General features: G+C 41.6%; 1 protein-coding gene across 1 annotated transcript in view; it reads left to right on the top strand.

Moving 5' to 3' along the window:
* The window catches only part of LOC111935282 (uncharacterized), a 29,429-nt gene extending 17,533 nt beyond the window's left edge, over positions 1-11,896 (top strand). The window contains exons 9-10 of the mRNA XM_086845808.1: positions 5,086-5,203; positions 11,295-11,896. Of these exons, the coding sequence (XP_086701934.1) occupies positions 5,086-5,203; positions 11,295-11,490 (314 nt within the window). The 3' untranslated portion in view covers positions 11,491-11,896. The remainder of the gene's footprint in view (positions 1-5,085; positions 5,204-11,294) is intronic.
* The last annotated feature ends 666 nt before the right edge of the window (positions 11,897-12,562 follow it).

Here is a 12,562-nt window from a genome sequence, read left to right as displayed (position 1 = left end):
CCGATGCTATTTGAATCAATTAAACCTGTATTGGGAAGGAGTAAATCACTGACATTTCGTATTAGAGGAAATGTACTACAAAATTTTTATTGATATCATTTTTCAACATTTATCTGTCCTCGATGTTTTAGAGCACTTATTACTTTTTATAGAAAAGGCGGAGTCACCTTCTCTGACTCTGGTGCACGGATACCACAGGAGAGGTGCTGCTCCCTCCATCCTCCAGGCAAACCCCTTGGCATGTTGGAGGCTGAGCCCACAAGATACTTTCAGGCCACCCAAAGGATTTTGTGCCAATATTTGCCCTGGTACCCATGGGTTTTGTAACATTCTCATTGCCAACAGGTGCCTGCACCAACGCTGCTGAATCAGCAGTGTCTTCAAAAGCACCAATAAACCATTGTAACATATGGAATGAAATCCCTACTGCTGAGCTAATCTGGAAGGCTGCTGAGCTGAAGCCCATGTAACAAAAATTGATCAATTACACAAATTAAGCATAGCCCTTTAGGAATTTATTTTATTGGTCTGGACATCTGTTGCAGTATTGTCCAAATCCAAAAATCAAATGGTGCCTTGGGTTGCCAAGTTAGGCAAGAAAATCTAGTAGCTATAAAAGTACAACTGAAAACCCCTGTATTAATATCATGTCCATCTGCTGAATGTTACATAAATATGCAGCCTTTTTATTTTCCTTTGGAATAACGTTTATTTTTACTGTGCCCAGTTTGACATTCTATGTCATTCTATTCAGTTTATTGCACAGTAACTTTAAATGGTTCTTCAAAAATCCATTTATAATGTTGTTGTTAATATTTTTTTAAAGTGTCTTTACCAGCTGTTTTACTTGTGCTTAAACACAGGCACCATCCCTCCATCCTAGCTTTATAAAGTTACAAAATCTCCCCAAGAAAAGTAGTTCTGGAAAGATTGTGAGGCTTTAAATTTCAAATACCTCAGGCTTTCCTGCTCTGCTCTGAGCAGTCGGGCTGTGGTCTGTGCTTGGGCTGTCACCATCCACATCATTGTCACAAAGCAAAATTTCCTGGGATGTAGTCCATCCTGGAGAAAGTTAGGAAGCTCTGGGAATTGGCACAAACTGGGGATTTGCTGGTTTGGCACACAGCTCCCAGCCTTGCTGCAGCCCAGCAGTGGTCTGCTCTGCTTAAGGAGAGGCATTTTCCAACTTTTCCATCAGGGCTTGGCACAGCTCTGCTGAGCTGGGTGGTGATGCCATTCCAGCACAGCATCCACCCCAGCCCCAGCTGGGAGCTGCACCTCCTTGGCTGGTGAGCCAAGTCCAGAGCTCCACCTGGGGATCACATTTGGGGGCAGTACCGGTCCTGGAACTGGAGGGAATGTTGGAAAGCAGCCCTGAGAGCAGCCTGGAAGGGTCATCCCAAGATGCACTTAAATGTCAGTGAGAGTTAATGCACGCTAGGCCAGAAGTTAAGAGATGGAGAGATGTGTTTACCTTCTGAACCTGTTTGAATCTTGGCATTGAAAAAATCTAGTAGTTATGAAACTACGACTGAAAACCACGATGTTCATATCATGTCCATCTGCTGAATGTTAAATAAATATGTTGGTTGGTTGGTTATTTAAGTACGTTGGCCAACTGGCATAGTATGAAATGTTTCTAGAAATAGTTGGGGGATATTTTTTGTTGTTGTTGTAGGTTGAGTCCTTCCTCAGAGATACAGGAAAATGAGGAGACACTTAGCAGGATAGGGAGGTTTTTGTTTGTGATTTTTCCAGATACACTGCTCAGAATCAGCTTTAATTAATCGAAGATAAGCTGCATACATTTTGCATATGTGCATTTTGATTCTGGTGTTCCAATGGAATTATTCCAGGCGTACGCTCCGGCAGCGGCGGCTCGGCTGCGGCGGCTCGGCGGTTCACACAGGTGTAACTCAGAGCTGTAATTTTTACAGAGTATCTTTAGTGGGAAGTGGTTTGCTCTGCTCTGTCTGGGTGCACCTCTCATTAACACTGTGGGGCTGCTCAAGGTCAGGCTGGGAGCCTGATGCACCAAACAAGGGTGCAACAGCAGTGTTGGGTTGTTGTGGTATAACCCAGCAGCAGCAAACAGCCCCCAGCCCTTCCCTCCTTGCCCCCAAGGACAGGAGAGAGGATCAAGGAAAAAAGGTAAAACTTATGGGTTGAGATAAAGACAGTTTATTAGGACAGAAAAGGAGAGGCAATTAATAATAAGGAAAAAAGAACATAACAAATAAATGGCGCACAGTGAAGTTTCTCACCACCCACTGACCAATGTCCAGTGTTCCCAGCCAGCTCACCTCAGCTTTGTTTTTCAGCACCATGCTGTGTGATTTGAAATATCCCTCTGGCCAGTTAGAGTCAGCTGTACTGGCTGTGTCTCTTCCCAGGTTCTTCTGCCTCCAGTCTTCTTGTTAGCAGGGAAGAATGAGGCCCTGAAAAGTCCTCGATTTAGAGTAAGACCCGCTCAGCAACAACTAAACCATCAGTGTGTTAACATTATTCCTGTCCTAAATCCAAAACACAGCACTGTAGCAATTGCTGGGAAAAAAGCCCCAAACCAACTATCCCAGCCAAAGTCAGAACAAAGGTGTTTAAAGCATAATGCAGCTAATGTTGGCAGAATTTTTTATCTGCTTTCTCCTATTATCTGTCTTGAATAGGAGTGAGTGTTGCTTCCCAGAAGCCTTAGCAATGCAGATTTTTGGAGACACTGCTGGAGGCATAGCTTTATTCACAAACTCCATTTTGTATGAGTTTGGAGGGTTACAGATTTTCTCTTCTCTCTGTAAGAGACCACCTTAGGTAAGGGAAGAGGAGGTGGCATGGGGTGCTTAGGTGCAGAAATCCCATCCAGTGCCAGAGATTCACAGCATCTGTTGGCTTCTCCTTGGGTTCTTCCAGTTGAGAGGGGCTGAGTCTCTCAGCAGGGGAAAATTTCGTGCTCCTAATTACCTTCTTTAGATATTTTATAAAGACAAAAGTCCATGGAAGACCTTTTGATAACTGTGTCTCTTCACCCACCCCAAGTCAGAAGCTGATTCTCATGGCTTGCATCAACTTGTTCTCACCCACATGCACTGTAGGTGCAGAGCCAGTGCCAGAACTCCTCTCCTCTTAGCAAGTGAGCACCAAAATGATTTATCACAGACAGACATGTTTGGAAAGTTTAGCAAAGAAGTGCTTTTGGGAGGTTACAAGGTTAACTACCAAAGTTGTATGTAACTTGGAGCTGATGCATGGCCATTAATCAAGAAATTACGTTCCACATCTTTTCGAGAGCCCCCATGGCGCGCTGCGTCAGGGGGCAACAGGCACACACTGAGGGCAAAGCAGTTCTGCTGGTCAAAATGCAAATGATTTCATATTGAACAAAAAAGAGCACAGAATAAATGCTGGCAGAGGAGGGCCATGGTATGAAACACTCTCTTTAACAAGGAAAAGGCCTCTAAATTCTGAGCAAACCTGCAGCATACGCAGAAAAAAACTCTCTCTAATTGTTGCTCCCATCATGTGTGTGCTTTAAATCTATTTACAAACATCTCTGTTTAAGGCAAAGGTCCTTGTTCACATGCTTACCAATTTGCAGCAGGGCTTTTTGGCTTTTTCAGAGTTTGAGTAACTCAGTTATCACCTTCTTTCCACCCTTTACATTGACATATTCCAACCTAAGAGTTTAAGTCAATAAAATCAGTAGTGGGTGTGTTGGGATGCTATGGGTGGGAGTGATGTGGAATTGATGCATCAGCTTTATTTATTGAGACCAGTTTAAAGCCAGCTACCAGTGCTGCTTAAGTGCTTTTATCAAAATGCTGGGAGTTGGGGTTTGCCTGCTGAACCTTGTGCAAACCCAGTGATTCCCTTTCTTCCAGGGTTCAGCATCATCCAACCCCACAGGCTGCAACTGCCTGTCTTTGTGACTACTGATATTTGCCCTGATTTTTCCCTCTCTCCCTCCATCAGAGTCAGCAGCTCAGCGAAGCTCTGTGCTGATACAGAGCTAATTATGGATGGGTGCTTTGCAGTGGATTTGTTTAATGAACTCCTAATGGCAGCCAGAAAAGTCCAAGGAGAGATACTTTGTGGGTGTAAATCTCAACACCTGGACTGACTTGGATTGACTCCCGTGGGTTTAAAGCACTTTACACCCACTGGGGATTTGTCCTTAAGTAGCTTTCACTGAGCTGGAGAGGGGCAGAGCCACCCGAGCACACGGCACTAACAAGCTTGAACATTGTAATTAGCAAGCTGATCATTTTCTGTCTCTGACTGACATGTGACAACTCTGAAACATTTTCAAAAGCTTCAGATTTTGAAAGTGGTGGGTGTTCTGAATTTTTGGGATGCACCTGTGTTCACATCCACACAAACATTAGTTAGATAATAAGATGTGTTTGCCTCAGACTATGGATAATTTAAAAATTAGGGAGAATAATTTGTTCCAAGAAGCTATATATATATATGTTATATAAAAAATGTTATGCACTTATATCATATTCTATCATATAATGTCATATCAAACAATTTACTTTTACATTCAGCTATCACATCATATATTATCTACCACATATAATATTATAAATAATATTAATATATTACATAACACAGAATACATAATATATTAGACATAATATTATTAATTGTATAATATTTTATAATTACATTATAATTTATTTGCATTACAATGTACAAGTATATAAACATACATATGTGTATAATATGTGAATGTGCATATTCATGTGTTTATGTGATTATTTATCTTACTTCAAAGCAGTTAAGTATTGCACATATATGTTTAATACATTGTTTTTTTCTTTGCCCAAATATGGGATCTTTTAAATGTCTTTATTTTTATTTTCACCATTGTTTTCCAGTAGCCCATCTGCTGAGGCAAAACTGTTAGATGGCAAAACACATATTTAGGGCTTTGTGTTGTAGGTGGCTGAATTCTTGCTGCTCCCTTGCCTGGTACCTGGGAAAAGAGCAACTAGCTCTTCTCAATGCAGGGAGCTGTCTGTGTAGTGCCTAAGCTATTTTAATTTGGGAAGAATAAATAATTTTCTCCTTCTGAATCCCTTGTAGTCCCACACCCACAGAAGCAGTTGGCGTACAACGCCTCCAAAGCCGGGGTCGTAAAATTAACACAGACATTGGGAACCGAGTGGATTGACAGAGGAGTAAAAGTCAACTGCATTTCCCCGTAAGTAAAATGTAGTCTCATTTTGAAACTACAAAGGGAATGAAATGTTCTACAAAGCTCAAATGAACACTATCTCAGCAAATAAAGTTTCTAATTAGCAGGTGGATTGCATCCCTTTTTATGTTGTCTTTTCCTTAACAAAGGTTTAAATACTTAGAACCAAGCCTGCTCTGTTGCTGTGTATACTCAGGGATTTAAGGAGAGGTTTTAGCATTTGATAATAGGTTTTCCAATAATGTGAAGGGTAGTTTTTAGCATTTCCCTTCCAGATGAAATATTTCCTTAGTCTGTCCAAGCCTTCTGTGGTTAAAGAAAGGGTTTTTGACACTTAACAGACAATACTTCTTTTCCCTTTTTACTTGAGACAAATATATAGGCATTTTAAAAGCTACATTTTATTGCTGTTATTGAGCTACTGTTCAGCTCTGACAGTCACAGGAGGCCAGATGTAGTTTTGTAACTATATATATATATTATTTTTGTAAATATATATAGATATAGATATAGTTTTGTAAATATATATATATGAATATTTATTACAAATCACATTTTCCTTCTTTTTGGAGACTTCAAGTTCTATGTTTTAGGGTATTTATTCACAAAGAAAAGTTTTCCTAGCAGACCCACTTTGCCTCTCCCTGTTCCTCACACACATGCCCAACCAGTCATTTTATGAAACAATTAGCAGTGCATGATAGTGCTGAGCAGAAACCCAAGTGGATAGCATTAATTGGAAGCGGTCAAATTCTGTAGACCATTGAAGTCAATCAGAGTAACTAAGAAGGGCAGGATTTTAACCCAGGAGTTAAATTGTAATAATGAAGATAATAATGTAGATCAAATTAGGGAAAACAAATTACATATTTTAATCCACAAAGTGGAGGGGAAAAAAAAAAATCACAGCGCTTAATGGCAAGTGCCTCTGTTTTTACCGCCAGTCTGCTCTCTCCTTGCTTGTGCTAGCTGTCTTCCTTATGATTATTTATTACTAATTATACCAGTGATTCCAGCCATCACTCTATGTGATCCAAAGATTCTTTCAACATCCCTATTACTTCCTAATGGGATTTTCCCCATGCCCATGCTAACAGTGCTGTAATGGTGTTCCCACAACTAACTCTAGTGGGTTTGCACTGTTTTTCGGGAGCTGGGGAGATGAAGGGAATTAGGGAAGCCCAGCAGGACCTGGCAGGAATTGTGTCTGAAAACATACGGGTAATCTGCACCAACAGAGGTGGAATAGTTGTGTCACATTCACAGCAATTACAGATGAGAAGGCTCTTTGAGGAGGAATTACCTGTTTCCTAGGGGCTTACATAAATTTAAAAAATAGGCACCAAATGATAAAACCTCACTGTTTTGTACATCTTGGAAGTGAGCACTCACTTCTAGAGAAGTTATGTTTCTGGAGACAGTTGCCAGAGGATGGAGAAAAAAAATAGACAGCTTCTCTTTCTACTTTTCAAGGCAACACGGGGTTGCATTTTGATCATCTCTGCCTGTCTTAAACTCTAGCTCTGAGTTCAAAATCCTACAACAGGAAGGGGTGATGTGTTGCCTTCTTGGAGGAATAGCCAGGAAGGATGCACGGAGAACAAGTATTTTGCTGTCTTTGAGGTCCCCAGTTGTGGCCAGAGCAGATTTCCCTAACGCAGGTGGGAACCTGGACTGAGCTGCTCTGGAGACCAGCAGAACTTCCTTCACAGAGACCCTAAACTCTGGCTGAGCCCATCATGATGGGATTGCCCAGGGACCTCTGGGCAGGAGGAAGGAGCCTGCAGCAGTTCATGGAGCTCAGATCCCTCATCACACAAGCAAAAGCCACATCTGCTTCTGAGTGAATAACTCACAAGTTAATAACTTCACATTTGTATTTCTGTCTGTGTGAGGTGTGAACCTGCATTTCTGTGCACATTTGGACCCATCCCCAGAACTGTGGACCCCACTAGTGTCACTGTCTCTTGATGTGACTCACCAAGGATGAGGGATGTCTTCAACCCTCTTGACCTGAGCACGCAGCACCAGAGGAACCTCAGTGTCATCTTATAACAGGATGGGATTTTAAGGAGTCTGACGAGAACAGATGTAGATATAGGGCATGATGGTGCCCAAGTTCAGCTCTGGAAAAGTAAAATATCTGTGTTCTTAACTACTTTGCCCCTCCCAGTCATGGTTGCATTAAAGCTCTAAGGCACTTTCAGTGTGCCTCTGTCTGAAACTCCAAATGCTCCAGTCTGGCCTTAAACATTATTTCACCATGCAAACCTTTTGGCCTTTTCCCCCTCTTCCTATCTGGTCACTTTTTATCAACTTAATTTCTTAATGAGTGCATAAAACTTGTGCAGAGCAATGCATAAAAGTTAGCAATGCATAAAATGTTATGACAGAGTCCTTAGGATGATTTATTGCATTTATAAAATTGAACATGCAGGCTTCTCTTGCTGGCCAGGCAAACCTGATGCCCAGGGACAGAGGGTGGCTGAGATTCACTGGATGCTTTGGCTGACTTATTCTGTTGCCATCATGGAACCTGTGCTCAGTCCCTGTGCCACCATCCAGTGCCATCACCTCATAGCCAGCTGCACAGCTGATGCCAAAAAAATAAAGTCCTGGAGTCTTCCTGAAATGGATGTGGTGGTTGAACTGCAGAGGGTACCTGGGTGTAAACAGGGACCTTTACAGAGCACTGACCAGTGGCTGATGTCCAGCTGCCCACAGGATTTAGTCTCTTTGTTGGTCTCAGGACATGGAAGTGTGTTGGGTGTGATGGAAGAGGGAATTCTGGAAGGTGTCTGTTTTTTGGCATGTGCAGCGTTAGAACACGTCATCTTTGCAGCCATTTCACTGAATCAATGTCCGTGTTTTTGGCTAATTACTGCCTTCTTCTTGATTAGCAAGACATGAAATGCCATTATGTGATGACCTTTGGGATGGGCAGCTGGAAGTTGATATTAAGGGCAGCCAGGTCAGCAGCCCTGGGGGATGAACCATGTTCCCCACTGACAGGCTGGAGGAATTTGGGTTTGGGCTGATGGACAAAGAGCCTTTGCGTGTCCTGCATCCTGCCCTGCTCCTCTGAAGGCAGCCACACAGTGCTGCACCAGGCTTGTAGCCCCAGAAAGCAGACAGGGCAGGATCACTGCAGGTTTGGGGAGCACCCCATCAGGGGGAAGGAGAGGCAGAGCTGGCAGGAGAAGGAGCACCCCAGCGTCACCTAAAGGCATCCCAATTAAGCAGCATTACTATCCCCATTAAGCAGCAGTCGTTGCTGGTAAGTATCTTTGGACTTAAATCTTAATTCCTTGGGAGATGTCCCAATTAAGTGGATCTTGTGATTAAACACTTCCTGATTAAGTGGAGTGTACTTAACTCATTCAAATTAATAACTCATCTGAAAGAAATCAAGTTACACACAGATGGAATCTTTTTTTGCTCTCATTTGGGGATTGAGTGCACGTAACAATTCCAGTTAAGTATCTGGTAAGTGATATTTTTCCTAATGTGTCTCTCGAAGTGGAAATGTTTTAGGCAATTGTTTTTTTCTCTTTTTTTTTTTTTTTCAGTCTTTTTTTTCCCCTCATGTCTCAAATTGTCCTGTGTATCAATAATGAAATATTGATGCTCATATCTAACATTAAGGAACCAGCAGTTTGGTATTACATTGACATGCAACAGAAAGTACTGATAGGCTCAGCACTGCATACGAGATGAGGTAGGGAATTAATGCATTGGCAGTTGTCTTTGCTGGAACTGGTTAGGAGCCAACTAAAATCTGCCTAAAAGGGTTCGACAACGTTAAATTGCCCAACTTGGCACCAAAGCTTTCCCAGAAGATGTGTAGTATCAATGACATGCCTAATATTTATAGTGCCATCAGTATGTGTGTTTGCAACTTTTAAGTTTTGTGCTATATTTTTTTCTCATTTCTATAACAAAAATTTGTAGTGAAGTTTAGTTAAACATCAAAATTTTTGCTATGTGGAGTGAACCTAAAGAAAGGTCCAGCAAGAGGCACAGCGTGGTGATTCGCAGACTGCAGTGATCAGACCAAAGATCATTTTTCTGAACAGATTGAAAAACGTCCTCTTTTTAGCAAAATCTGTTGTGCTGGAGGACTGTGTGTGTTTTATTCCCTAATCTGCATTCCCTTGGGGTTAAAGTATATCTGTAAATGAAAAAAAACCCAAGAAAATCATATGGATCTTATTCTGGTCTCTGATAGTGCAAAGCCAGAATGATGATGACAATGATGGTGATGGTTTTGTAAGCATAGTGAGAGGCACGTAAGGGAGAGGAGTTTAATATATTTCATGTCTGCTGCTCAAAGCATGTTTCTCTCTGAAGAAAACCAGTTCTCAAGGAGTTTGGGAAAACAAGGAGGGAGACCAGGGGGCTGTGCTTGAAGGAAATAAGTAAACTGTTTGCAGTCCTATACTGGAATGTGCTTGATTTTGTTACATTGCCAGAGAACTTAAGTGAGCTGCATTGCTCAGTGTTTCTGAACTGCTCTGCTCTTTATTGACAATTACAATAAAATATAAAGCCGATATTTAAATCCTGCCTGATTAGTGTGAACAGAAATGTTTTGGGGAAAATCTGAATTAGTTCCACTTCATAACAGAGTAAATAGTGGATTTCAGCCTTCATTTAAAACAAAAGGTAAATCTCATACCCAGAATCCAGTCTGTCTCAAAAAATTATTTCCTTGGAAGTCTAAATTGGGATGCCGATGAAGTTTCAGAACAAAACGGGTATTTTTATACTTTGTTCATTTCATATTTATCACTAGCTTGTTTGCTAATTTTCATTTGCAAGAGGCAATTCTTCCAGCTAACTGGCTGCCTCAATGGGCCACTGATTTCTTTGAAGTGACAGTCTGTAAATATGCATAAAAAAGAGATGCAATTAGCGTGTGTGTGGTTCAGTGCAGCCTGATTTCATTGGCAAGTTTACCCACAGTGTTGATAAGCTACATTATCTAGAAAATTGGCTGCTGAAAAACAGCACCTCTGATTGCCAGCAAAGGTTCCAGATAACAGGGTGCTGAAGAGAAATATAATTGAGGTTGAATATGTTAACCAAGGTGTCACATGCTCCTTAGAAGCGCTAATTTATCAGCATGTTGGAATTTTTATTAACATTTGGAATGCATTTCTACCACACTAATGAAGTGGAATTGGCAGTTCAGGTTTTAGTTATTGTCATTTCTGAGAAGTTAAATGTAATTTCTCGTTAGACACAGTTATGTAAATATATTTGTTCAGGGGCTGAAAAAATTATACATTTCACAAAATACAAATATGTTGTTAAGGAGGAGTATGACAAATCAGTTGCAGTTAAAGTCATAAAAGCCAGCCAAATCTTCACCCTGCATTGTGCTTCCTGCAGCATCATTTTTAGGGCACCTGAAAAAGAACAAACTTAGCAGAGTTTTAGTAAATAGTGGAGTCAGTCATTAATGCAAAAGAGGCAAGACAAGTAAATCAGTGTGATTTGTCAGGTGTTGGTTTAAGGGGGATCACACTGGTTGTGTTGTGCTTATCTCTGCCTCTCCTTTTTTTTGTGTGGAGAGGATCTGGTGCTCAGAAGGGTGCTGGCTTTTGTTCCCCTCGTTGTTTGACATATGTGGAGTTGTTCTGTTTTCAGTTTCTGGGCTGTACACAAGCACGCTATGTGACATTAGTTGTAGAGTGATGAGGAATTGGTGGAAGGACAACAGTTCCCGAGAGCCGCAACAGACCCAGCTCAAGGCACTTTCACTTCCAATGCTGCGCCTGTTTTCTAGCAAAAAAAAATCATCTGGTGATTATGGGTAACTTAAAACTAAGGGGCTTGTGCTGTTAGCTGAGAAGATTGTGTGAGTGTATTTGTGCTTGAAAGGAAACCTCTGAGGTGCCCATCAGCAGCTAAAGGTTATGATAGGAAAGGAGCGCTATGAAAGTTTGCCCCATGACCTTCAGCAAGGGCAGAGCAGGCTGTGCTCATCTCCTTTGCTCTATTACACTTCTTTCCTTCCTAACTAACATCTCAAACACCTCTCAGTGCTGGGCAGGACCCTTTGCTAAACCCTTGCTCCGTGTGCTCGCTGCAGGGGCATCGTTGACACGCCGCTGATCCGCTCGCGGGAGCTGCGGCCGCTGGTGCGGCACTGGCTGGCTGACATTCCCGCTGGGAGGCTGGCCCAGCCCACCGACCTGCAGGCTGCCGTGGTCTACCTGGCCTCTGAAGCCTCAGACTACATGACAGGCCATAACCTGGTCATCGAGGGTGGCCAGAGCCTGTGGTGAGAGGCATCCTGCAGTCTCCCCTCTCGTGGGCTTTGGAAAGTGCATATTAGAGTTAAGCTTTGGTTTGTGTGACTACGCGGCCAGCTAATATGAAATTATTGTTTTCTTCTTTTGGGTGTTAACCTGGAGACTTGGATAATGCACAGGAAAAATACGGAAAAAAAAGAGGGCAATCTTTTGGTTTTCCAGCATTTTCGTGTTTCTCGCTGCACAGTCACATTTCTGTTAAATTAGTATTTAATGATATAAAAGGACATTTACTGCAGTGAGATTTGGCTATTATTTAAGTTTAACAGGGGGCATTTTTAAAGCAATCAATATTAGCTGGTCTGTGTAGTTTATTGTTCTTAGGCAATTTTTTTGTATTCAAGTTGTTCCAGTGACATCTGTGAGTGGTGAAAAACAGTTGGATGTAGTGTTAAAAAAAATAAATTAGTTCATTACATTTGAACCTGAATGTTGCCATTTTATATTTACTGGTGTTCGTTAGTTTTTGACAGTGTTTTTATACAAACACCCACATAAATGCCCCTGAAAGAACAGTGCTGCACTTAATAGAGATTCATGGTTGGTAATTATAATGGCTCTAATCCAAACCCATTGAGGTAAGTAGGGACTGCTCATATACTTTAAGTTAAATAAGTGTTTAAGTGTTGATACAGCTGGGTCTTTGTTTTCCATGATGGACAGAAGCAAGCCAAGGTCGTCTTCCAAACAATATTTTTTTCCCCTTGTAGAATTCTGAAGACAACTCTTGGGTGTAAACCAAGGCCAGCTCAAGTGATACTGATACAGTTCTGTTGGCTGAAGAGCTCATTTTGGTGATAGCGTTCAAGGTTCATTTCTTATAGGCAGTAAAACGTGGCACAATAACCCCACGGTTCTGATATCGCTCTGGATAAAGACAGACTTCCATCCTGAGGGCCCTTAAGCATAACCTAAGGAGAATTTACGGGAAGAAATTCACTTGCAAATCCTCATGTCATTTGTTTTGCATTTGGCAGCTCTTTGTTACCATAACATAAATAATTGTGGATGGATGTCATTACTTTGATTAAGTGCTACAAGCCCA

The sequence above is a fragment of the Cyanistes caeruleus genome, chromosome 11, assembly GCF_971803275.1.
Source record: "Cyanistes caeruleus chromosome 11, bCyaCae1.hap1.1, whole genome shotgun sequence".
Classification (NCBI taxonomy): domain Eukaryota; kingdom Metazoa; phylum Chordata; class Aves; order Passeriformes; family Paridae; genus Cyanistes; species Cyanistes caeruleus.
The sequence above is the reverse complement of the archived record's forward strand: the minus strand, read 5'-3'. Positions and strand labels throughout refer to the sequence as shown.